We start from the raw sequence: 25524 nt of genomic DNA, 5'->3' as shown, positions 1-25524 counted from the left end.
ACAATTTCTATCTACCAAGCACTGTGCTACAACTTTTAATGTCCTATCTAATTAAGTACCATAACAACCCTATGAAGCACATGGTATATCACTTAGAGCTAGGGCTCCGAAGTTGAAAATGCCTGAGTTCAAATTCTAGGTCCACCATCCATGTATCTACAAGCTAGCACCAGCACCATTTTGTCACCTGTAAAATGGTTAATTATAATCGTACCTACCTAACAAAATTGATATAAGGTCTAAATAAGAGAAATCCACGTTTAGCATTTGTATCTGGAAACTCTGGTGATGCAGTGGTTAAGAGCTACATCTGCTAACCAAAGGTCAGCAGTTCAAATCCACCAGCCACTCTGTGAAAACTCTACGGGACAGTTCTACTCTGATAGGGTCACTATGAGTCAGAATTGGCTTGATGGCAATGGGTTTGGTTTTTTGGGTTATCTGGCCACGATAAATTCTCAATAAACATCAGCTATATTTGCTCTTGCTATTATCATTTCTGAGTCTTAAGTACCTACCCAAAGTCACACTAGTAAGTGGGAGAGCCACAGAACTGGTGTGATTTAACTACTACACACTGAAGTTACTCAGCAGGGTCTCACCACATGTGTACTCAGTTTCAAGTAGAGTTCTTGGTGGTAGTGAGCAGGACACTTAAATAGTGCAGGCAATGTGCCTGAAACTCAACTTAATAAGCTTGTACCTAGGAATGAGAACGAAATGGGAAAAGCAGACCTGCTGTTCCTTTATCAGTCTCAGTTTCCAGGCATCTCTCTTAGGAGCTTCTATCTTTATGTGCAAATTCAGGAATTCGGGCAATTTTAGCAATATATAAGTTCTGACACTTCCACTGACACTAGAACCTAACTCTAAACCAAGGTTTGACTCCTCTATACTGTCATTTTGGCTGGGGGAAACAACACCCACATATACCTTCTCTTTAACGAGAAGAACGTGATGATACTGCCAACCATGTTAAGTAGTTTGGAAAGATGGAACTATATCCCTTCAAGCATTCAGTGTATACCTATTCTGTGTCAGAAACCATTTTAAATACAATAAATAAGAAAATAAGAACAAACCAAGGTGTAAGAAAATGTCATGGTATCCAGAGAGAAGAGACACACTGATTAATTCAGGAAGACATATAGTCCAGAGAACTCCAGAAAGAAGAACAAAGTGGAAAAAATAGAAACAAAAAAAAAATTGTATGTGCTACTCTTTGTACATTACCCAAGTTTTAAATGAAAGATGCAGTATTTACAGGACTTTTTTTTGCACAAAATTAATAAAATGGCTTTGTTTACATATGTGGCAAGATATAACAGCTATTATTAGCTGACAAAAAAAAACTTATTGAATTTTATTTTAAATCCTGTTTTCTGTTAAAACATGTTTAAATTGTGTCCCAGAAAGCTTTTATTAGACCTAAAAGTATGCTAAATCATAGGCCGTTTTAAAAATGAACTGAAAGATACTGCTAAAACGTCCAGCAGAGAAGTTTTTAATGGGCACACCAGCTCACTGTTTTTATATTAGCCAGCAATAGCCTAAGTCTAACTTGAACAGATTTATAAGAAGGCAATGTGGATAGAAGAAAGTTTGCTCAGCAGCAAGATAAAACCAAACTGTAAGCCCTGAGACAGCTTGCTCCTATAAGGTAAGGAACTTGCCTTTAAACATCTTTATATCCTCAGCTGTTAGCCTAGGATCTAGCACAAAGCAAGCACTGATAAACATCTATTGATCAACTCCTAACTTTAATATTCCTTTTCGGCTTTGCCCCAAAGTAAGAAACAATGTAAGGGATTCAAGAAAAACCCAAAGATTCCACAAGGAAGGTACTGGAACTAATAGCTAGATTCATAAAAGTAACAGAATACAAGATCAACATACAAAATCAGTTAGGTTCCTATACACCAACAAAGAGAACTCTGAAAAGGGAATCAGGAAAACAATACCATTTACAATACCCCCCCCCCCATTAAGATAAAATACTTAGGAATAAATTTAACCTGAAACATAAAAGACCTATACAAAGAAAACTACAAAACACTACTATAAGAAACCAAAAGAGGCTTACATAAATGGAAAAACATACCACGCTCATGGATAGGATGACACAACTTTGTGAAAATGTCAATCCTACCCAAAGTGACCTAAAGATATATTGCAATTCCAATCCAAATTCCAGCAACATTCTTTACCAAAATGGAAAAACTAATCATCAACTTTAGATGGAAAGGAAACAGGCTCCAGATAAGTAAAGCAATAGTGAAAAAGAACAAAGTAGGAGGCCTCATACTACCTGATCTCCGAACATACTATATAGCCACGACAGTCAAAACAGGCTGGTAACAACGACAGACGCATATACCAACAGAACAGAATTGAGAACCTAGACATAAATCCATTCATGTATGATCAGCTGATCTTCGACAAAGGGCCAAAGACTATTAAGCGGGGAAGAGACAGTCTCTTCAACAAATGGTGCTGGCAAAACTGGATGGCCGTCTGTGGAAAAATGAAACAGGACACAACATACACAAAAACTAACTCAAACTGGATCAAAGACCTAAATAAAAAACGTACAATTATAAAGATCACGGGAGGTCTTTATACTCCCTATTTTTCATAGGGACAATGCTAGCAGTGTTAATATATGGCATAAACAGAATACCATACATAACTAAAAATGCACACGTAGCACAAGATGAACTAGATAAATGAGACTTCCTAAAGATTGAACAATATGCTCAACAAAAGACTGCATCAAAAGAGTCAAGAGAGAGCCTACAAACTGGGAAAAAAATTTTGCCAACGATATATCTGACAAGGGAATAATCTCTAAAATTTATAGAAAACTTCATCTCAACAATAAAAAGATAAACGACCCAATTAAAAAATGGGCAAAGGATGTGAACAGACAATTCACCAAAGAAGACATTCAGGAGGCTAACAAACATATGAAGAAATGCCTGCAATCATTAGCTATTAAAAAACCAAACCAAACCCGTTGCTGTCGAGTTGATTCCGACTCACAGCAACCCTATATAGGACAGAGTAGAACTGTCCCATAAGGTTTCCAAGCAGTGACTGGTGGATTCAAACTGCCAACCTTTTGATTAGCAGCCAAATTCTTAACTACTGCACCCCCAGGGCTCCCATTAACTATTAGAGAGATGCAAATCAAAACTACAATGAGATACCATGTCATGCCAACATTACTGCCACTAATCAAAAAAACAGAAAACAGCAAATGTTGGCAAGGCTGTGGGGAGACTGGAACTCTTATGCAATGCTGGTGGGAATGTAAAATGGTACAACCACTTTAGAAAACGATATGGCACTTCCTTAAAAAGCTAGAAATAGAAATACCATACGATCCAGTAATCCTACTCCTAGGAATATACTCTAGAGAAATAAAAGCCATGACACGAATAGACATATGCATATCTATGTTCACTGCAGCAGTATTCAAACAGCAAAAAGATGAAAACAATCTAAGTGCCCACCGACAGATTAGCAGATTAACGAACTGTGGTACATATACACAATGGAATACTATGCAACGATAAAGAGTAATGATGCATCTGCAAAACCTCTCACAACATGGTTGAATTTGGAAGACGTTATGCTGAGTTAAATAAGTCAATCACAAAAGGACAAATATCGTGTGAGGCCACCACTATAAAGTAACAAGAAAGGTTGACACATAGGAAAAAAAGAAAAAACATTCTTTCATGGTTACCAGGGATGGAAGGGGAAGGAGGAAAAATTACCAATTAGAAGACACAAGGTAATACTGGTGAAGGGAAAGACAATACACAATACGGGAGAAGTCAGCACTACATGACCAAGGCAAGAGAGCACACTGAGGGACACAAGAATAAAGCACAACTACGGTAACTCCTATAGCTTAGACAATCCTGCAGCAATAGTATTAACAAACAGTAATTTACAAATTGACAAATAGGCAGATAGATATGCCAAGAGATGTGGGAGGATGTAAGGGAACATACCCTCCAGGAGACATAGGTTTGGTGGTGGATATTTCTACATACATGACTATAGGTGCTACTCATATAGAGCGCACAAAGGGTATAGTCAGGGAAACCTCTTAGACATAATCAAAAACCTCACAGGATGAAGCTCCTAGGCTAAAGGACAAAAGACCACAGATTAAGTGGACATCTACATCAACTGGAAAAACACAGTACATAAAGATAATGTTTTGCATCCTACTTTGGTGAGTAGCGTCTGGGGTCTTAAAAGCTTTCAGGCAGCCATCTAAGATACAATTACTTGTCTCTTTCCATCTGGAGCAAAGGACAGTATAGAAAACCAAACATTCAAGGGAGCTATTAGTCCAAATGACTAAAGGACCACATAAATCACAGCCTACCCGACCCCGAGATGAAAGTACTAGATGTTGCCCAGCTAGCACTACCAAGCGCTCTGAATGGGATCACAACAGAGGGTACTGGACAGAGCGGGAGAAAATTGTAGAACAAAAATCAAATTCACAAAAAAAGATCAGACTTACTGGTCCGACAGAATCTGGAGGAACCCCCGAGATTATGGCCCTAAGACACCCTTCTTACCTGGAACTAAAAGCACATAAGATAAACAATAACACCTGAGAGGAAATTAACTCCTTAGAACAATTATACGAGATCAAAAGGCATGATCTGCCCAAAAGCAAAGATGAGAAGGCGGGAAAGGATAGAAAATCAGGAGGAAAGAAAATGAGGAACCCGCGGTGGAAATGGGGAGAGTGCTCACACACTGGGGAGAATGAAACCAAGGTCACGAAACAATGTACAAACTATTGAATGGGAAACTATATTTGCTCTGTAACTTTCACCTACTGCATATTAAAAAAGAAAAAAAAAATGTAAGGGATTCAGACAGATCCTGCATGAGACGATCTCCTAACTGTTCAATCAAGCATGTTAAAAAGGTCAAACCAGGCTACTTTTTTACAACTTTAGAGTTACAGAAAAAACTTTCAAAGACTAAAGAAAAGCAGAATTACAAAGACAGAAACCGATGAACATGACATCAAAATTTAACACTTCTTATATTAAAAATATATAAACAAAATGAAAATGACAATAGGATAATTTCCTTAAAATACAGAATCATTTTGGTAATTCATATGCGTAAACTGAAAAAGAACAATCTCTAAGAAAAATACTATTAAGTGATTTATGTACTTTAAAAGGGAATTAAAACATATATATTTTTATACACAGATAGTATATTTCTGGAAGGAAATACCAGAAGTCACTAACAGATGTTGCCTCTTAGAAGAGCAACTGGGGGCTGAAGTAGAAGGAAGACACTGTTCATTATATATCTTGTCCTGTTCAAGTTACTCTTTTTAAAAACATCAAAACAGTACCTACAACATGGGTTCTCATGAAAGTTTATGAGTTAATGGATATGAAATTCTTAGAACAGTGTTCAGCATAGTGCATGCATATGTAATTGTGCACATATTCGTACATATATTTTTACAAATCGACACATTGGAAAAAGAAAATATTCTAGAATATGGGAAAATATGAAACATTAATTCACAAAATAAATAAAAATGGTCAAATGTACGGCATTTTTTTCAATTTCCCTAGTAATCAAATACAAATAAAAACTTTTTTTTTTTGCACCTATCAGAGGTGAAAATTTAAAAGGACTGACAAAATCTACCACCAATCAACTGAAGAGAAACAGGCTGTCTGCTATACTCTTGTTGGTGAGAGTGTTAATCTATACATCAGCATCCCATTGGCCCAACAATTCCACATCAAGGGACTTAATGTAGGGAAATAATAAGACATCTGTAAGATGCAAGGTGGCTAAAACTCAACCACAACCTGTCCTCTTTCCAGCTTGAAAAACCAGAGGACAGAGTTCAGGGCAAACACAGTCACTGGAAAGTAAGACAGAAAATCCCCAAAAGAGTAGACTCAAAGGAGAGTCCCAGGTTCTTTGTACAAACTGAGACCAAATTCTGGCTGACCCCTGAATCATACACGTGTGGGCCAACTCCACATAGCCAGCCCATCTAAAAAAAGGCTAAAAGAAATGAACTGATATTTGTGTTGCCATCACCACTGGGAAAACAGCCTGCAGTTTGAGTTCAGCCAATTTAAAAATAAAAATATTCTTCAAAGGAACGTAACAGAATTCAAACACTCTAAAACATATCACTCACAATGTGTAGAATAAATTCAAAATTAATATGTAGAAACAGTAAAACATGATCCTTTCTCAAAAAGACAATCAACAGAAACAATCTCCAAAATGTTCCAGATGTTGAAAACAGCAAAGATTTTAATGCAGCAATAATATCTATGGTCAAGGAAAGTATGTTTGCAATGAATGAAAAGATAGGAAATCACAGAAAATTACAGAAACTATAAATTCTACAAATATCTCAAGGACTCACTGGATGGACAGAATGGAGATGACAGAAGAAAGGGTTAGTGATTCTGAGATAGATGAATAAAAGTTATCCATAGTGAAGAACAGAAAGAAAAAAATTGGGAAAAAAAAGTGAACAGAGCCTCAGGGACCTATAGATAATATCAAAATGTCTAATATATGCCACTGAAGTCCCAGATTAAAGAGACAATGGCAGAAAAAAATTTTTTTTAAGTAATGACCAAGTATTTTCCATATTAAAATAATGGTATACATTTACAGATTTAAGAAATTCAGCCAGCCTCAAGCAAGATAAAAGAAAGCCATACCTAAGCACTTCATAGTCAAACTGCTAAAACCCAAAGATAAAGAGAAAAACTTGAAAACAGCCAGAGACATTACATACAAGAAGAAAACAAACGACCACCAGCTTCTCATCTCATTCTGGGTAAAGCCAGCTGCCATGTTGTGAGTAGCATAGCCCTATAGAAAGGTCCACATGGCAAATAACTGATAACAACAGGCAGCAAGGACCAGAAGCCTGACAAAAGCCACATAAGTAAGCTTAGAAGATCCTCGCCTAGTTGAGCCTTGAGAGGACAGCAGCCCCAGTCAACACCTTGACTGCAGCCTTATGAGAGCTTGAATTAGAGGCACCCAGTTAATTCACACGCAGATTCTCAGTTCAAAGAAACTGTGAGTTAATGTTTATTGTTTAAAGCCAAAATTTTGGTGTAATTTGTTACTTAGTAACAGATAACTAATACAGGTGGCATTACAAACCCGCACCAAACTCACTGATGTTGAGTCAACTCTGACTCATAGCGACCCTACAGGACAGAACTGCCCTATAAGGTTTTCAGGGCTGTAAACCTTTATGGAAGCAGACTGACACATCCTTCTTCCATGGAGCAGGCTAGTGGGTTCAAACCACCACCCTTCTGACCTTTGGGTTAGCAGTCAAGCACTTTTAACCACTGCACCACCAGGGTTCCTTGGTAGCATTACAGTGACACACCAAATATTACAGTTTTTCTTAGCTCTACTCTCTCTACAAGGAACACATTTAAGATTTTTCTTTTTATTTTCCATTTTTAGCAGTTTGACTACAAAGTACTTAGGTAAATTAAGCTAGTGTGACAGTTAATTTGATGTGTCAACTTGGCTAGGCTATGGTTCCTAGGAGTTTGGCCAAACATGAGACTAGTTGCTGCTCCATGATGCAACCTAATGCAATATAATCATCTTCCATAATCTAATGTAATATAATCAATCAACCAATCAGTTGAAAGGGGTTTCCTTAGTGTGTGGTCTGCCTCCAGACTATAAATATTTTGAAAGAACTTGTTCTCTCTCTTATCTCCAAACTCTTCCCAACACCTGATCTACAGATCGCGAGGCATGGACCTGCAGAAGTCTCTAGCCTGCTGCTGACCTATGGATTTTAGACTAGCCAGTTCCCACAGCCACACGAGCCAATCTCCTGAAGTAAATCTATATATATATGTGCACATATATCTCACTGTTCTGTTTCTCTAGAGAACCCTGGCTAAGAGAGCTAAAAATGATAGACAAGCCCTGGGGATAAAACTGGACCCAAGGAGTAGAAAGAAACTAGAAATCAAACAGAGGAGCACAACAAAGCCAGACATGCAACCAAGTAGGTCACAACAGGCCGAAGAAAGGAGGACCTTAAATCTGTTTTGTTCCTCCCAAAAGAAAAGTTTCTTGTAATTTTCTTTCTAAGCAGTTATTCATGGTGCTGGCTGAACTGAAGTATGACGGGTTCATGAGGGCTTAGTATCTACCACATGTTGTTGTTGTTAGGTGCCGTGGAGTCCGTTTCGACTCATAATGACTCTGTGTAAAACAGAATGAAACACTGCCTGGTTTTGCGGCATCCTCACAATCGTTGCTATGCTTGAGACTACTATTGCAGCCACTGTGTCAATCCTTCTTGTTGAAGGTCTTCCTCTTTTCGTTGACCCTCTACTTTACCAAGCATGACGTCCTTCTCCAGGGACTGATCTCTCCTAATAACATGTCCTAAGTATGTGAGACAAAGTCTTGCCAACCACGACTCTAAGGAGCATTCTGGCTGTATTTCACCAGGACAGATTTGTTTGTTCTTCTGGCAGTACATGGTATGTTCAATATTGTTTGCCAACACCATAATTCAAAGACACCAATTCTTCTTTGATCTTTCTTATTCATTATTCGGCTTTCACAGATACATGAGGCAAAAGAAAATACTACAGCTTGGGTCAGGTGCACCTTAGTCCTCAAAGTAACATCTTTGCTTTTTAACACTTCAAAGAGATCTTTGGCAGCAATTTTCCCAAAGCAGTATGTCGTTTGATTTCTTGACTGCTGTTTCCAAGGGCACTGGCTGTGGATCCAAATCAAATAAAGTCCTTGACAACTTCGGTATTCTCTCTGTTTATCATGATGCTGCTTGCTGGTCCAATTGTGCAGATTTTTGTTCTCTTTATGTTGAGGTATAATCCATACTGAAAGCTACAGTCTTTGATCTTCAACAGTAAGTGCTTCAAGTTCTCTTCGCTTGCTCCAAGTGAGACTCTGTCATATACATACAGCAGGTTGTTAGAGTCTTACTCCAATTCTGATGCCTAGATCTTCTTCACGAAGTCCAGCTTCTCAGCGTACAAACTGAATAAGTGTGGTGAAAGGATACAACCCTGATGCACACCTTTCCTGATTTTATACCACATAGTTATCTCCTTGTTCTGTTCGAACAAGTGCCTCTACCATGTACGTACACAGGTATTTTTTAAGGAAAGAAGCCCACGTTAGTTGCTATTCCTTTTAAGACGATTTGAGGAGGAATGGCAGCCAGCCAAAATTGACTAGCCAACCTATTCAAGTAACCATACAAGGGTGAACAGAAGGTTAGCTCGGCCACCTCCAAGGTGGCTATCATGAAACTGCCAAAGAGAAATTCTCCTATCACTCTAGGTAATTGATCTGTAAAGTCTCTTTTGACTGTAAAGAACGTGACATGATGGACAAGAGTACACCCACATATCCTTCCTCCTTTACCTAAACTCTCCACTTTTTTTAATTAAAATAAAAACATGATGGTTTATAATTTTCAAATGGTTTTCATATGCAAATTATCTTTCTGATCTGGATTCTCATTCCACTGCCTTCTCCTTACAGATGGAATACTGATGCAGAGAAATTTACCTGAGATCATATATAAATTTGCCTGAGGTCATAAGCTTACCAGAAATACTGACTCTTATACTTTTATTCCTGATTTCTGTACCCTTTCCTCCCCTTAAGTTTCAAAATGGTAGATAAGTTTAGAACAAAATCCATGGGTGAAAAAATTATGTTCCCTTCTTTGTCTCATTTCAAACCCTGAACTGAGGACCATCTTGTGAGAAATATCCTGAAGCCAGATTATAATTTAATCACAGAAAATAAACAAAAAGGAAGAACTGAATGTAACATACTTTGCTTTCTTTATTTTACATTTTTTTAGGCAACAGAATTGCAACTAAAACAGCATATGAAAAGGAAAGATATTCAGAAACACTCCTAGCCTGGGGTTCCCTTTTCTAGTCTATCCCTAGCGTTCACCGAACCTGAGATTTCAATTCATTCTTATCCTTTGGCCTAGTAAAGTGGAAGGGAGAGAGAGACCAGGAGAAATAAAGAAAAAAATGACAACATTTCAAATAACAGATTCTACTGCAAACAATACCTTATTTCCTTTCAGTGACAATAAAACCTTATGTTTGTTAATGTTTTTTCAAAGCATCTTCACACCTATTATCACCAATGTATCCTCTCAAGTTCAGGAATGAAGCATGAAAGTACTAATAATAGGACTACATCAGACAAAAAAGAATTGGTGGACTGTGCATCTAAGTTCCTCACGGAGTTCCAGTGTTTTAAGCTTGAACAATGCAGAATTATAAAATTTAAAACATTAAAAAATATGTACATTTGGTTTCCTCACCTGAAATTGGCATGCACATTTCAAACCATCTCCATCTTCTTTACAGACACCTCCGTATTTACATGATGATTCGTCACAAACTCTTACATCAGACTCCCTCACATTTAATTCTGTAAAAGAGGAAAAACTGTTTCATATACATACAGCTTTTTTATCTGAATGTACATACATAAATAAAAGGAAAACACTTAAAATGTATACAGCAAGCTCTCTAGGGCACAAAATCTCAAAGAGAATTGTGCATAATATGCCTAAAAGTAACTGATGCCAAACCAAAACTCAAAATTTCAGGATTTAACATAATTCCTAAAGATAAATCTATGCAATTTTTCTACTTTGGCCTGCCAAGACCTTAAGATACTTTTCTTACTATTGTCTTACTTAGTATTTTTTTTTCTAGTGATTCAAGTTACTTCTTAAGGATAACATGGATATGAATAACTAAAAGAAATCTTAATCATTTTGATACCCAGAATAAATTTTGGGTGATCATATTCACTTCAGACAAACTACTTTCAATACAAAATAATTATAAAGTGAATTTGAATTGCATAATATATATACATGGAGCATTTAAGTGGACAGAATGAAAGAGTGTCTTAGTTACCAAGTGCTGCCATAACAGAAATACTACAAATGGATGGCTTTAACAAAGAGAAATTTATTTTCTCGCAGTCTAGTAGGTTACAAGTCCAAATTCAGGGTGTTGGCTCCAGGGGAAGGCTTTCTCTCTCTGTTGGCTCTGGAGGAAGCCTTCCCCTGGTCAAGGAGCTTCTCAGGCTCAGGAACCCCATGTCCAAAGGATGCACTCTCCCCCTGGTGCTGCTTTCTTGGTGGTATGAGGTCCCCAACTCTCTGCTTGCTTCCCTTTCCTTTTGTCTCTTGAGAGAGAAAAAGTGGTGCAGGTCACACCTCAGGGAAACTTCCTTTACCTTCGATCAGGGAAGTGACCTGAGTAAGGGTGGAGTTACAATCCCACCCTAATCCTCTCAACATAAAAATTACAATCACAAAATGGAGGACAACCACACATGGCCTAAACAAGTCGATACACAAATTTTTTTTGGCGGGGGGGGACATAATTCAATCCATGACAAAGAGATTCTAAATCTTACTACATGTAAGATTTTTAATGACTGATTTAATTTTACTCTACCACTGGAAGCACAATCAATCAACTGTACTAATATTCTGTGGTCATTTTGCTCCTGCTCTATTGCTCTGGAAGCATCAAATTAGGCTTTCTAAGGAATCAAACAAATTGCTTCAAGGTTCGTGCTAAATAAAGCTGCCAATCACATAGGATTGAGTGAAAGCCACTGCAATACACTTCTCATATCTTCCCTATTGGGAATGGGAGCTAGAACAAATGCACCTATCCAAACAACAAATGACTTAAAAAAAAAAAAAAAAATCCCAAAGCAGTAGTGAACACGTGAATCTGGGGGCAGAGAGGACCAAGTTAACTTCCAACTCTGTCACTTAATAGTTGAGTGACTCTGTGAAGAGCAATCCACCTCCTTAGGCCTCAGACTCCCCATCTTCTGAGATGATGCAAGGTCTCTTGCATCTCTAAGTCTATTCCAAGATCATCATGAGGTCTTGGCAAACATCAAGAAGCACTTCTTCAGGCAAGCTCCCATCCCTGGTTGTTTTCTATTTCTATATTTCAAAGCAGGACTTGGTGGACTGAGTCAAGGAGGTTACATGTCTAGTTATATCAGTTCTGGGTGATATTTCATTGCCTCTCTCTGCCCTATTTGTTCTCACTGCTCGGTGATGGTGTCTTGGGTCTCCCTCCTACTCCTATACTGGCCATCCAAAACACTTTTTTTCTTTTCCTGAAATGGATCTCAGATGCACAAAATTGGATTCCTCTGAAGTATACGCATACACACACCAAAAAAGACATGAGCGAAAACTTAAGAGGAAACCAATATAGCTGTTTTGTTGTTTTTACTTTTTCAGAAATTATTATAAGCATCAATGACCATCTTCTAATTCCTTCTCACCCCAGCTGTGGAGGTTTTATGTTCTTGGTTCTCCTCATCCCCCACTTTTTGCTTAATTTTTCTTTCCACTTTGATCATTTGCTTTAGCTCTTGAGGTTCAATTCTAAGTGTAGAGTTTTTATTCTATCTATCTACCCCTCTGCTGGGAATTTGCACAAGGTCTAGTTCTAATTACTGTCAAATACACATCTTAAGATGCAAGGAAGATAACTAAATACTAACAAAGAACCACCCAGGAAAAGAGGGTTAAAATACATAATATCTTAGCTCAACTATACGCTTAAACGAGTTTAAGCCAAAAAAAAAAAACCAAACACGTTGCCGTCGATTCCGACTCAGAGCGACGCTACAGGACAGAGTAGGACGGCCCCACAGAGGTTCCAAGGAGCACCTTGTGTACCTGAACTGCCGACCCTTTGGTTAGCAGCCATAGCACTTAACCACCATGCCACCAGGCCTTCCTAAACAAGCTTAGAGGCACAGAAATAAAAACTGCACAATCTGGCAAATAAAATTTAGTGCATTTCTCCTCTTTCTTTTCTTGTAGCCTTAAAGTTCACACTGGCTTTTATTATCTATAATACAATGGAAGTCACTGGTAGTTGCAAATGGTTAACACACTCAGCTGCTAATTAAAAGGTTGCAGGTTCAAGTTTACCCGGAAGTGCCTTAGAAGAAAGGCCTGGCAATCTACAGCCAAAAAATCAGCCACTGAAAACCATATGGAGCACATTTCTACTCTGACACACACGGGGTCGCCATGAGTTGGAACCAACTCAACAGCAACTGGTTTATAATATCATCTCATATCTTTTTTAAAAAACCACAAGGATAAGTTTTTATTTTATCTGTGGGTCAAGGTCATGCTCTAAGTTGCCACTTGCTACCTTGGCTTGAGATTATTTTGAGCTATAATATGTTCTCCCTGTTTTTTGTTTGTTTTTTTTTTGTATGGTGAAAGACTAAGGTAGAACCTAAACCATCCCTACCACTCAGACTCACAACGTCTGGTGACCTAAACTTGTTAGGGCATCTGTTTGCATGAGGGACTAAGGAACATTTGGGGAGAACAATCATCCTTACTAAAGTGAGGCAGAAAAGCCTGGCCCAATATACAAAGCCTTAACAGGAGTGATCCCAAGCACAATGTGGTGTCTATCACTTGGACTATCCCCCAGCCCAGCCCCAAGAGCTCATCACAACAGAGACAGAAGGACTATGATAAAAACAAAACAAACAAAAAAGAAAACCTGAAAGAATGGCTTTCACTAAAAATTCTGAAGCAATGAGATGCAAAGAGCCCTGCTCTCTAATGCCCACATGACAAGATACAACAGAGAGGAAGAAAGAGGTCATGCCTGTTTGGCACCTCAACCACGGAGCATATCAGCAGAAGAAGCACACCTGGCAGGACAGTACAAGGCCAAGAAGGTGGGAGCCGTGCCAGGCAAGAAGCTAAGCCTCTGAAATCTGGCAGGAGGAAGTGATGCGCAACTGCAGGGGCAGCACACGTCAAAGGAAGAAAAAGACAGGTGCCATGTGGCAGTTGCCAGAATATTTTAGAGAAGCCACAAGAAACACCCCTTGGAGAGAAGGGGGCATTAAGAGGGAGCTAGAGGTTCTGCGTTAATAGGTGAGGGTAAAAATCATGAAATTTCGATTTCACTAGTTATTAGTCATATTTTATGCCTATCTTTCTATCAAATCTATGTTATTTTCATGAGTATCTGCTTTAATGGTGATAATTCAGTTGATCAGGAAGCGATATTAAGGGTTTTTACTACAGGGTCGGAGCCCTGGTGGCGTAGTGGTTAAGAACTTGGCTGCTAACCAAAAGGTAAGGCGTTCAAATCCACCAGATGCTCCTTGGAAACTCTATGGGCCAGTTCAACTCTGTTCTATAGGGTTGCCATGAGTCAGAATCGACTCGACAGCAACAGGTTTGGTTGGTTCTATAGAGTCACTACGTATCCGAATTTTAGGGTTTTATAGGGTCGCTATGAGTCAGAATCAAAAGCGATGGGTTTGGTTTGGGTTTATGTATCTAATACTATGGTAAGACTTTGGGATATAGAAAAGTACCTAACGGGGGGTTATAATCTTGCTAGCATATGGAACAGTTAGTGAAGAATTCAATTTAGTCTATAATTGAGGGATAAATTGTGTTGTACAGGCTATGCCTACTCCAGGAGTTTCAAGAAGTAGGATTTAAAAATGGATTTGAAGTGTAGGGTGCAGTGTCAGAAAAGGCAAGACATACAAAGAACTTGAAAATTAAGTAAGATTTTGTTTTTCTGATTATAAAACTATATAGTATCACTGTAGAGAATTTGGAAAAGACATTTAAAAATAATGCTAGTTGCCCACAATACGTAATATTAACAGATGAAGAAGAAAAGAGAATGTTTTTATCTAGATGAACGACAGAAGTGAAAGGAGACACACAAATAATTTAATAGTATATACAAACAGTAGTAAACGGTAGTAGTAGATACAATGGTTCCCAAACTATGTTCCTTAGGAAAACTGGTGTCCTACACTAGGGTGTGCCTTCATTAAAATCAAATAACTATTTCATTCCTTCATTGCAAGGAAAAAAAAAAATCAACAGAAAGAATTTTCTCAATTTTAAGGTTGTTTTTAAATTTATATTTCTTAGGCCATCAATATGAGATTGCTTCCTTGTTAGCTATCAACAAAACTAATGTTAAGAGATAAATAAAGAAATTTATAAACAAATCTCAACAGCTAATCATGCTCAGTTTGACTGTTTTAAGAGGACACAAGGTTATGAATGTCACTAGCTTATGAATGTACATCTTAAATTGTTTTGTTACTGTGGTAAACCAAAATTAAACCCACTGCATCAATTCTGACTCATAGCAACCCTATAGTACAGGGTAGAACTGCCCATAGAGTTTCCAAGGGGCACCTGGTGGATTACGAACTGCCAACCTCCTGGTTAGCAGCTGTAGTACTTAACCACTACACTACCAGGGTTATTGTGGTAATCACTGCTAATTGCCTACATTGTATCCATTCTTCCCTTCTTACCCAGTAAGAGAATCCCAATTTTGTTCAGGGAGGCAAGGTGCTAGCTGAATGACGTGTATTTTCCAGCCTCCCTTGTTTTGCGCCATAGTTCAAACATAGGCACTGTCACTTCTTCATTCTTCCATTCATTTTCCTGCCTAAGGATGTAGCAGCCATCTTATATGCCTGAAAATGAAGGCCACAAGCTAAAGACAGCAGAGTGTAAAGACAGTAGCAAGAGAGCAGAAAGACAGACCTACCCTGGATTTCATCCCTCCAGACTAGCTGTTATAGGAAATAAATAAATGTATAAATAAAGCCCTTATGATTTAAGCCACTACTGGTCGAGTCTCTAATACGAGCAATTAAAAACATAATCCTGATAGGACTGCAAGTAAATTTAGTTAAGATAAACATATCTAAACAAAAGCCGTAAATAATTTTGTGCTACATCACAGTTCACATGATAAATTTATCAAGAAGCTCATGATTTCCTGGTGCACAGAGAACCACTGCCTTAGCTCAAACTCTGTAGAGAAGGAATCTAATTTTGGCTCATCTTGCTAAATGTTCTTCCTTTTTATGTATTCTGTACAGTGCTCAGCATCAAGAGGTCACTCTACTACCTGTCAATGATGATGGTAATTACACACCTGCCTTACTGAGCCCAAAATGGAAATTCAGCAAAATGGATGATGAGCCATTTACTAAGGCCCTCAAAAAATCAATTCTCCAAGTAGAAATATTTTACACAAAGAAACACTGAGTGGCTCAAAATAAAAATATTCTGCTGTGGTTACAAATCAGCCTACCATACAGTACTCTAAATGTAAAACTTACCTCAATTTTCATTAACATTTCAAAGCTGGGAAATAATACACACCAGAGGAAGGAATCCTACTTACTATGAACTTCAGCTGCCAAAATCCCCACCTTCTGACACCACTAAACAGGTTCAGGTGGGAGTTCAAAATGAGACTAACCATCCCTCCACGATGATATGCATTTTCTACCCCTCTTCTATAAGGTAATTCTGGAGTTCTCATGCGTCAGCTAACATTTATGGAGAGCCAAAAGTGAACAGAAAACTTCACAGGATGTTCCGATAGAATTTGGGGTTTCTCAGCCTCAGCACTATTGACAGTTTGGGCCACTTAATTCTTTAAAATTGTGGGCTGCTTCCTGTGCATTGCAGGATATGAAGCAGCATCCCTGGGCTCTACCCATTAGATGCCAGCAGCATTCCCCCAAATTGTGACAACCAAAAATGTCTCCAGACATTGCCAACAATCCTAGGAGGAAAATTGTCCCCAGTTGAGAACTACTGTGAAAGGTGAAACCAAACACTTTACGCTCATTCTCTAGCATAATCACTACAAGGAAAAAGTGTCAAAATAAGCAGCAATCTCCAAGATCTCTACACATCACCACAGCTAATTCTCATGTCAACAAAGGCACCGTAAACACATAACCTCTCAGTTTTTATAAGTCCTGGCTCACAGTGGTGGGCCCATCCTTTAATAATGCCTTAACCTTCAGTAAGCCTGACCTGACTTCGTCCTCCATCCTATCAAAACTCTTCTTTTCAAGGTCAATATAACCTTCTGTTCTAAAGATCCATTAGCTTTTTTCTTAATCTTCCAACTCTTTTCTGGAACATTCTACAGCAATTGACACTCCTGGCCTCCCCCTCCAGCTTGTTACTCTATCTTGACTATCTGACCACTTGTCATTTACTCATTCATTTTCCTTCTCCCACTGCCCAGTCCACACACACAGTACTCTTGCAACTTACTCCAATTTAATCAACTCTCCAGATTAATCTGTGTGTTCTATTCTCTGTAAACCGTACCAACTAATGCCCGTGGCGCTAATGCTCAAGGCTGCATGGCCACTCCCTAGGATACCCATGAGCATTTTAGCTCCAACCAGGAGTTGCTCTTATAATTAAAGAGTCAGTTACATGTGCTACCCAGCCTGTGCACTTGTCACTGTAATTATGTGATTTCAACACTTCAAATAAATGAAAGTACCTTGTTTATATGAAAACTAAATTGAATGCTATGGAAAGACTTGGAAAAAATGAATTCCTTAAGACATTGCTGTTGCATTGGGTTAGGCAAGATAAAAATCTAGAATTCTGCACCCACAAGTCTCTAAGTGTCTTTTTAAAGGGATTAAAACTAGAATTTGCAATCAATGCATTATGAGTGTGGAAAAAGGAAACTCCAACTATTCTCAAAGAAATTCTTGGCCCTCTCTCAAAATATTGGTTAACAAATATATATTTAAGGGTTTATATTCATTGTCTAGATGTTAATAGTTAATTGCATTTGGGAAAACCTGCCATTTTTCATAAAAGCATACCTATCCAATCTGACAGGACCCCTGATAAATGGTTTCACTCCCAAAACAAGTCCAGCTTGTCCATGCCCTTGTATCCAACTGCCTATAAGACAATTCCACGATATCTGTACTGAAAAGAGGGAAAATAGTTTTAATTTTTAAAATACTCCATACCAGGAGATGGTTTAGAACATTATGGTATAGCTATGGAATATTATACAGCTATTTAAAGAAGTTATGCATATAATGTAGCAATATGCAAATATGCTGATGAATGTCAAGTGAAAAGGCAGAAGACAAACTATACACATACACCATGATTATGAAGTAAAAATTTAAAAAAACATGAAAAATCCAGGTAGGAAAAAAAATGGTAACAGCGATAGTGTTATACCGGTAGAACAATGGATGATTTTTTTCCCTTTCCAAGTTTCTGTACTAGTTAAATTTAATGTGGGAAAACAACAACAACATGATTTCAAACACAACCCCAGAGATAGCTGGCTACATAATGGACAAAGCACGACCAGATTCACATGCTAATTCTTCAGCTTTTACAATAATAATACCTTATTTGGACATTATAATGATCATATGAGATAATATATTCAAAAGCAACTAACGCAGTGCCTAGAACAAATAGGTATGCAACAAAGATTCACCTTCTTTCCCTAGACATAACGTTCAACTTCCAAACAATCTGAGGTTGGGACAAATCATTGGTGACACACATGGGTGGAAAGACATTTTGGGGTAAAATCAAGGAACAGATTTAGTGAATGTTAATTTCAGTCCCTGCAAATCAGAAGAATTAGAAATTACATTATCTTCAACATGTTTACTAAATTAACCACATTACATCTTCTACTGTAAGGATATGAGGGAAAAAAGTAAGTTTACTATTTTATGATACAAAAACAAAAGCAATTTACATTAACATAAGACACATTAACAGCAGATGCCTAAAACTTTTCTAAGCTATATTTAACAAGAGAAATTTCTCATATGCCTCACCATTATCTGACTCTGATATTCTTCCATCCCATTCTGCATACTACTGCCAAACCACCCTTTGTTAAATAACACTTTGATCAGTCAATCATCTACCCCCACACCTATAATCATTCCCTGCTGCCTGCTTCAATTATAAACAGCTCCATGTCAAGGAGCTTCAGGCAAGGTAACCGGGAGGACAATCTGCAGCAGGATCAGATGGAAGAAAAGACCCAGCTCCCAAGTCAAGTAATAGAGGCGCCCTGGGTCTCTCTAGCCCTATCCAAACCCAAAAAACCAACCCTGTTGCCATCGAGTCCATTCCGACTCATATCGTCCCTATAGGACAGAGTAGAACTGCCCTATAGGGTTTCCAAGGAGCGCCTGGTGGATTCAAACTGCTGACCTTTTTGTTAGTTCTTTAACCACTATGCCAAATATCTGGAACTGTGATACTCTCTCCTGCTTCTGATCTCTGGGGTTCTGACACTAGCCTGGCAAACCTGTATTTCCTTCTCCCAGATCATAACGATGACAAACCTCTACAAGATTTCCTGACATGATATATTGTTTTGTTTTGTTTTAAGGGCAGAGTAAAAATAAATAAATAAAACAAATGTTTATTGTTATTATTGGTTGCCATTCATTCAATGCTGACTCATGGGATGCAACTTATTTTTTAATGCCTGTAAAAAAAAAAACTTATACCAAAATATGAACCACAGTTATCTCTTGGTGGAATTCGTTCTTTTTTATTCAGTATTTTTCTGAATTGAGATTTTACAATGACCTTGTATTACTCTTAAAATCAGATAAAAAATTGGATGCTACAACATGGAATCATGCTAAGTGAAAGAAGTCAGACTAAAAAGGCCACATATTGTATGATTCCATCTAAAACAAAAAAACCAAACCCACTGCCATCGAGTCGATTCTGACGTATAGCGACTCTATAGGACAGAGTAGAACTGCCCCATAGAGTTTCCAAGGAGCGCCTAGTGGATTCCAACTGCCAACCTCTTGGTTAGCAGCTGTAGCACTTAACCACTACGCCACCAGGGTTTCCAATGATTCCATCTACTGTATATGAAATATCTAGAATAGGGAAATCCATAGAGACAGAAAGCGGATTAGTGATTGCCAGTGGCTGGGGGAGGAGAAACAGTGGGACTAACTGCTTTTAGGTACTGGATTCCTTTATGGGATGAAAGAAATGTTTTAGAATTAAATACTGGTGGTGGTTGTTCTAGCAGTGAATATACTAAAAACTACTGAACTGTGTACTCTTTTTTCCTTCTTTTTTATTGTGCTTTAGGCGAAAGTTTACACAGAATATTAGTTTCTCGTTAAACAATTTTCTTTTCCTTTTTTTATTGTGCTTTAAATGAAATTTTACAGAAACTGTATACTTTTAAATGGTGGATTTTATGTTAAGTGAATTGTATCTCAATTTAAAAAATTAAAAACAAAAAATTTTTAATTAAACAATCAGGCTACTTAAATTTTGGGAAAGTTGAAACAAAATAAGATAAGCACGCATTATAATGTGGTGTTTAAGAGGCAGAGCCTGAAGCCAAACTGCCGAGATCAGCATCCTGACTCTGCCACTTATTAGCCATGTGACATTGGTCATTTACCACCTCTGTAAAATGAGAATATTAAGAATACGTATTTCATAATGTTGATGAAGGACTAAACTAAGATATGGAAAGCACTTAGAACACTGCAGGGCACACAGTAAGTAAGCTATTAATAACGTGTTAGATTTGTTATTATTATTAGCTCTGGTGCCACAGAAGGCATAGAAAAATAAGCACTCAAACCAACTGTGAGCACAGAAATTGGCACAACCTTTCAAGGGATAATGTGGCAATATATATTGAAAATTTAATTGTCTTTATCCTTTAACCCAGAAATTCTATTTCTAGGAAATTATGATAAGGATAAAGTAAAAAATCATACACTGTATGTACCAGATTGTTAACTTCAGCATTTTTTTATAACAGCAAAGTGGAAACAAACTAATTGTTCATTTGTTTAAAATGAATTAAATATTGATAGAATACTACGTAATCATTAAAGTATGTGACAGAAATACTTATATTGATCTAAGACACAGATATTGGTCTCTACTCATCAGGACAAAAGAGAAAGAAAGAAACCAAAGTCTCAAAGAAGAAACTAGTCTATAGGTCTGACAGCCTAAATGAGCCACAGATTCATCTACCCTGAGACCAGAAGAACTAGATGGTACTCAGCTACCACTACCTACTGTTCTGATCAGGGCCACAGAGATGGACCCTGATAGAATGAGAGAAAAATGCAGAACAGAATTCAAATTCTTAAAATGCCCAGAGTTACTGGACCAGTTGAGACTAGAGGACTCCCTGAGAATAATGCCCATATACTCTTTAAACCTTGAACCAAAACTATCCCCAGAGGCCACCTTTTGGCAAAAATAACAAACTGACACACAAAATAAAGGATATTACCCATGAGTATGGTGCTCCATTAAAAAATAATCTACTTGAGACCAAAAATCAAAAATTAATCTAAAGCAAAGATGAGAAGATACGGAAGCAGGGAGATTAGTGCACTGGAAGTAAAAAACCAGAATGCAATTAAAGGGAATGTTGACTCACTGTGAAAATGTAACTAATGTCACCGAACAATCTGTATAGAAACTGTCAAATGGAAACCTAACTTGCTGTGTAAACTTTCACTGAAAACACAATAAAATGTTATTTAAAAAAAAAAAAAACTTCTGTTGCTATGGAAAGACCATTGTGAAGTAATAAAAAAAAAATCAAACTATAAATCTAACAACAAGAATAACATGTTCTGGTTCTATTTCTAACACTAAGGAGAATAGGAGGTAGCCAGAACCCAGGAAGTTACCTGCAAAAACAAGTATTTGCAAAACAACCTGCAAACTGGCATTGGAGAATCTGAATTAACTACTTTAAAAGAGAATTTAAAAGGACTTCACAAAACTCTGGTGTTTTAGAACAAATTCCAAACTTGGAGCTCCAATTACTTGATTATGTAACTATATGATCTTAGCCAAGCACTCAATCTCTCTGAAAAATCCCAGTCTCCTGGAGTAAAAACAGTCATAATAATCCCTTATAGGATTGTAAGGATTAAATGAAATCATTACAAAGAGTGCTGAAAACTATAAAGGATACTTTTCCTCTTTGGTTGAATCACCAAAACTTAAATTAAAAAAAAAACTTCAAACCTCACTATTTGTTCTAAAATAGTGAAAATTTTTTTTAAACGTTTTAAAATTTTAAGCCCTAGGTTTAATTTAAATGGGAATTAGGAAGCACTTGTGGACTAGACATAAAAGAAGAAAACAATAATGGCAAACACAACTGCACACCTAAAAATATACCTCAAAAAAAAAAGTAAATACATCTCAAGTCAGCATTCATGAACTTGAGATTATTTTCAAGAGATAAAAGAACTATAAAAAATTAACATAAGACTGGGCTAACTTGTGAACAACAGAGAAGCTAAAAATATCAATTAGGCTATGAACAACAGAAGTGATAGCAATACCAGCAGTTTAGATTTACTTGTAAAAGACCAGATGAAGCAACTGGAGCAAAGGAGAATGAAGGACACCAAAGACACAAGGTAATTATGAGCCCAAGAGACAGAAAAAGCCACACATCAGCCTGAGACCAGAACTTGATGGTGCCCGGCTAAAACCAATGACTGCCCTGACAGGAAACATAACAGAGAACCCCTAAGGGAGCAGGAGAGCAGTGGGATGCAGGCCCCAAATTCTCATAAGAGACCAGGCTTAATGGTTTGACTGAGACTAGAAGGACCCTGGAGGTCATGGTCCCCAGAACTTCTGTTAGCCCAAAAGAGGAACCATTCCCAAAGCCAACTCTTCAGACAGGGATTGGACTGGACTATGGAATAAAAAATAATACTGGTGAAGAGTGAGCTTCTTGGATCAAGTAGACACGTGAGACTATGTGTGCAGCTCCTGTCTGGAGGGGAGATGAGAGGGCAGAGGGGATCAGAAGCTAGCCAAATAGATACCAAAATAGAGAGTGGAGGGAAGGAGTGTGCTGTCTCATTAGGAGGAGAGCAACTAGGAGTACACAGCAAGGTGTATGTAAATTTTTTGTATGAGAGACTGGCTTGATTTGTAAACTTTCACTTAAAGCACAATAAAAATTAAAAAAAAAAAAAAGGCCCATAACAAAACATAAGGAGACACAAGAACATATGACTAGTGGCCCTTAAAAAAAAAAAAAAAAAACCAGATAAAGAGCTGACAAGCCAAAATAAACTGAACTTGAAAACCCCAAAAGAGGTAATCTGTGACTCGGGAAACCCTGGTGGCATAGTGGTTAAGTGCTATGGCTGTTAACCAAGAGGTTGGCAGTTCGAATCCACCAGGTGCTCCCTGGAAACTCTATGGGGCAGCTCTACTCTGTCCTATAGGGTCGCTATGAGTCGGAATTGACTTGATAGCAGTGTGTTTGATTTGGTTTTTTTTGTGACTCCAGGGGCTCCAGTTCAACAGAAAATTCCAAAGTAAAAACAATTATCAGGAAAAAAGTTAAAGATTTTTCTAGTATAAGATGAAATAATCTCACCATAAACATTAAGAGACTACACAGAAGAATGGCTATCATCAAAGATTTCTTCCTCATATTTTTCCATAGTCCTCAAATTTTCCACATCAAGCAAATATTGCTTTATAACAAGAAAAAATTGGTGTGGGTTTTTTCCCCTGACTCAGAATATTTGCACAAAACGAGAGAAATGAACTACAGTTGAAAACATAATACCTGCCAAAGGTTTTCAAAGTAGAATATGTTAAAAACTTTAAAATCTGAAAAGATTTTTCAAAAAATGACGAGACAACTAAGACATGAAAACTACATGACACTTTTGAAAAGTAAATGGTTTTAAATATTAACAAAGAATTAATAATAAATCAAATCACCTAATAAATGAAAAGCACATACTGGAGAATTTTAAGATTCAAACACAGAATTTCAAAGCATATGAGAAGTATGCCAACCCACTAAATGTCTCATTTCTCCCAAGAGGACCTAATAACGGAACTAATAATAGGAATAATGAAAATAGTTCCCTTAAAACAATGTTTCTAACAATGGTAGGAAAAAAAGGGAGAGAAGGGTAAATGAGCTGAAGTTATCTCCCAGTGCAGCATAAAAGAAATTAAAAATTTAAATTCCATTAAAGAAATCACATAAACAGAGAAAATAAAGGATAGTATATACTTAGAAAATGATTGGCTATAAGAGAATTTCAAATTTTCATGAACTCCAAACTTCCTGGAGTCATGAAGTTTGGATGAATCCCTGAAATTACTACTCTGAGATAATCTTTAAACCTTAAACCAAAGATATCCTCTAAAGACTGCTTAAAACCAAACCAGTAAAGGTATGTCTGCCTTGAGAGTTACGCTCTTTTAAGATCTATTTATATGGGATCAAAGTGACAACTGCAACTCAAAAGATTAGACAGGAACCTAGAGGGCAGTGAATTTATGTTAATGGGAGAGGAATAATTCAGAAAAAGAGGGTGAGAAAGGTTGCACAAGTCAAAGAATGCAATCAATATCACTGAATTGTACATGTAGAAACTTGAATTGGCATACGTTTTGTTGTATATATTCTCAACAAAAATAAAATTCAAAAAAATACAATAACAAGTTTTGTTGAAGATGTAAAGAAATATAAAACCCTCATATATTGCTAGTAGGAATGTAAAATGGTATACCCATCTTGGAAAACACTTTGCCAGTTCCTCAAAATATTAAATGTAAAGTCATGGTTGTTGTTAGGTGCCAGCAAGTTGGTTCTGACTCATAGCAACACTACATACAACAGAAAGAAAACACTGCCCAGTCTTGAGCCATCCTCACAGTCATTGTTATGCTTGAGCCCATTGTTGCAGCCACTGTGTCAATCCATCTCCTTATGGGTCTTCTTCTTTTCCACTCACCCTCCACTTTACCAACCATGATGTCTTTCTCCGAATGGAGTGCCATTTGACTGTGGGGATCATAACAAATTATGTATAACATTGTGAAGAATGGGAATCGCAGACTACTTAATTGTGCTCATGAAGAAGTCACTCGAACAGAACAACGGGATACTGCACGGTTTAAAGTCAGGAAAGGAGTGCATCAGGGTTGTATTCTTTCACCATAGTTATTCAATCTGTATACTAAGCAAATAATCGGAGAAGCTGGACTATATGAAGCAGAACTCAGCATCAGGATTAAAGTCATGGTATGACAGCAATTTCACTCCTAGGTACATAGCCAAGCAAATTAAAACATATGTCCGCACGAAAGCTTTTGTGAATGTTCATAACAGTGTTATTCATGCTAGCCAAAAACTGGAAACAACCCAAATGGCCATCAACTGATAATGGATAAACAAAATGTGGTATATCTATACATTACATTTTAGAATATTACTTGATCATAAAAAGGAGTGAAGTTCTAATACATGCTGCAACATGGATTAACCTTGAAAACATTATGCTAAGTGAAAGGTAGTCACAACAACAACGAAAACACATATTGTCTAATTTAGATGAAATGTCCAGAATCGGCAAATCCATAGGCAGATAGTAGACTAGTGGTTGCCTCTAGGACTGGGGGTGGGGAGGTTATGGAATAGGCAGTGGCTGCTAATGAGTGACTCTCCATCCCAA

At 37.5% G+C, this 25524-nt stretch overlaps 1 protein-coding gene across 1 annotated transcript in view; it reads right to left on the bottom strand.

Annotated features, from left to right (window-relative positions):
- TMEFF1 (transmembrane protein with EGF like and two follistatin like domains 1) overlaps window positions 1–25524 on the bottom strand; it is a 108878-nt gene that overhangs the window by 64152 nt on the left and 19202 nt on the right. The window contains exon 2 of the mRNA XM_049896053.1: window positions 10418–10527. Coding sequence (XP_049752010.1) covers window positions 10418–10527 — 110 coding nt within the window. The remainder of the gene's footprint in view (window positions 1–10417; window positions 10528–25524) is intronic.

This window comes from Elephas maximus, chromosome 9, assembly GCF_024166365.1.
Source record: "Elephas maximus indicus isolate mEleMax1 chromosome 9, mEleMax1 primary haplotype, whole genome shotgun sequence".
NCBI classification, from domain to species: domain Eukaryota; kingdom Metazoa; phylum Chordata; class Mammalia; order Proboscidea; family Elephantidae; genus Elephas; species Elephas maximus.
This window is presented reverse-complemented; position numbering and strand designations above follow the sequence as displayed.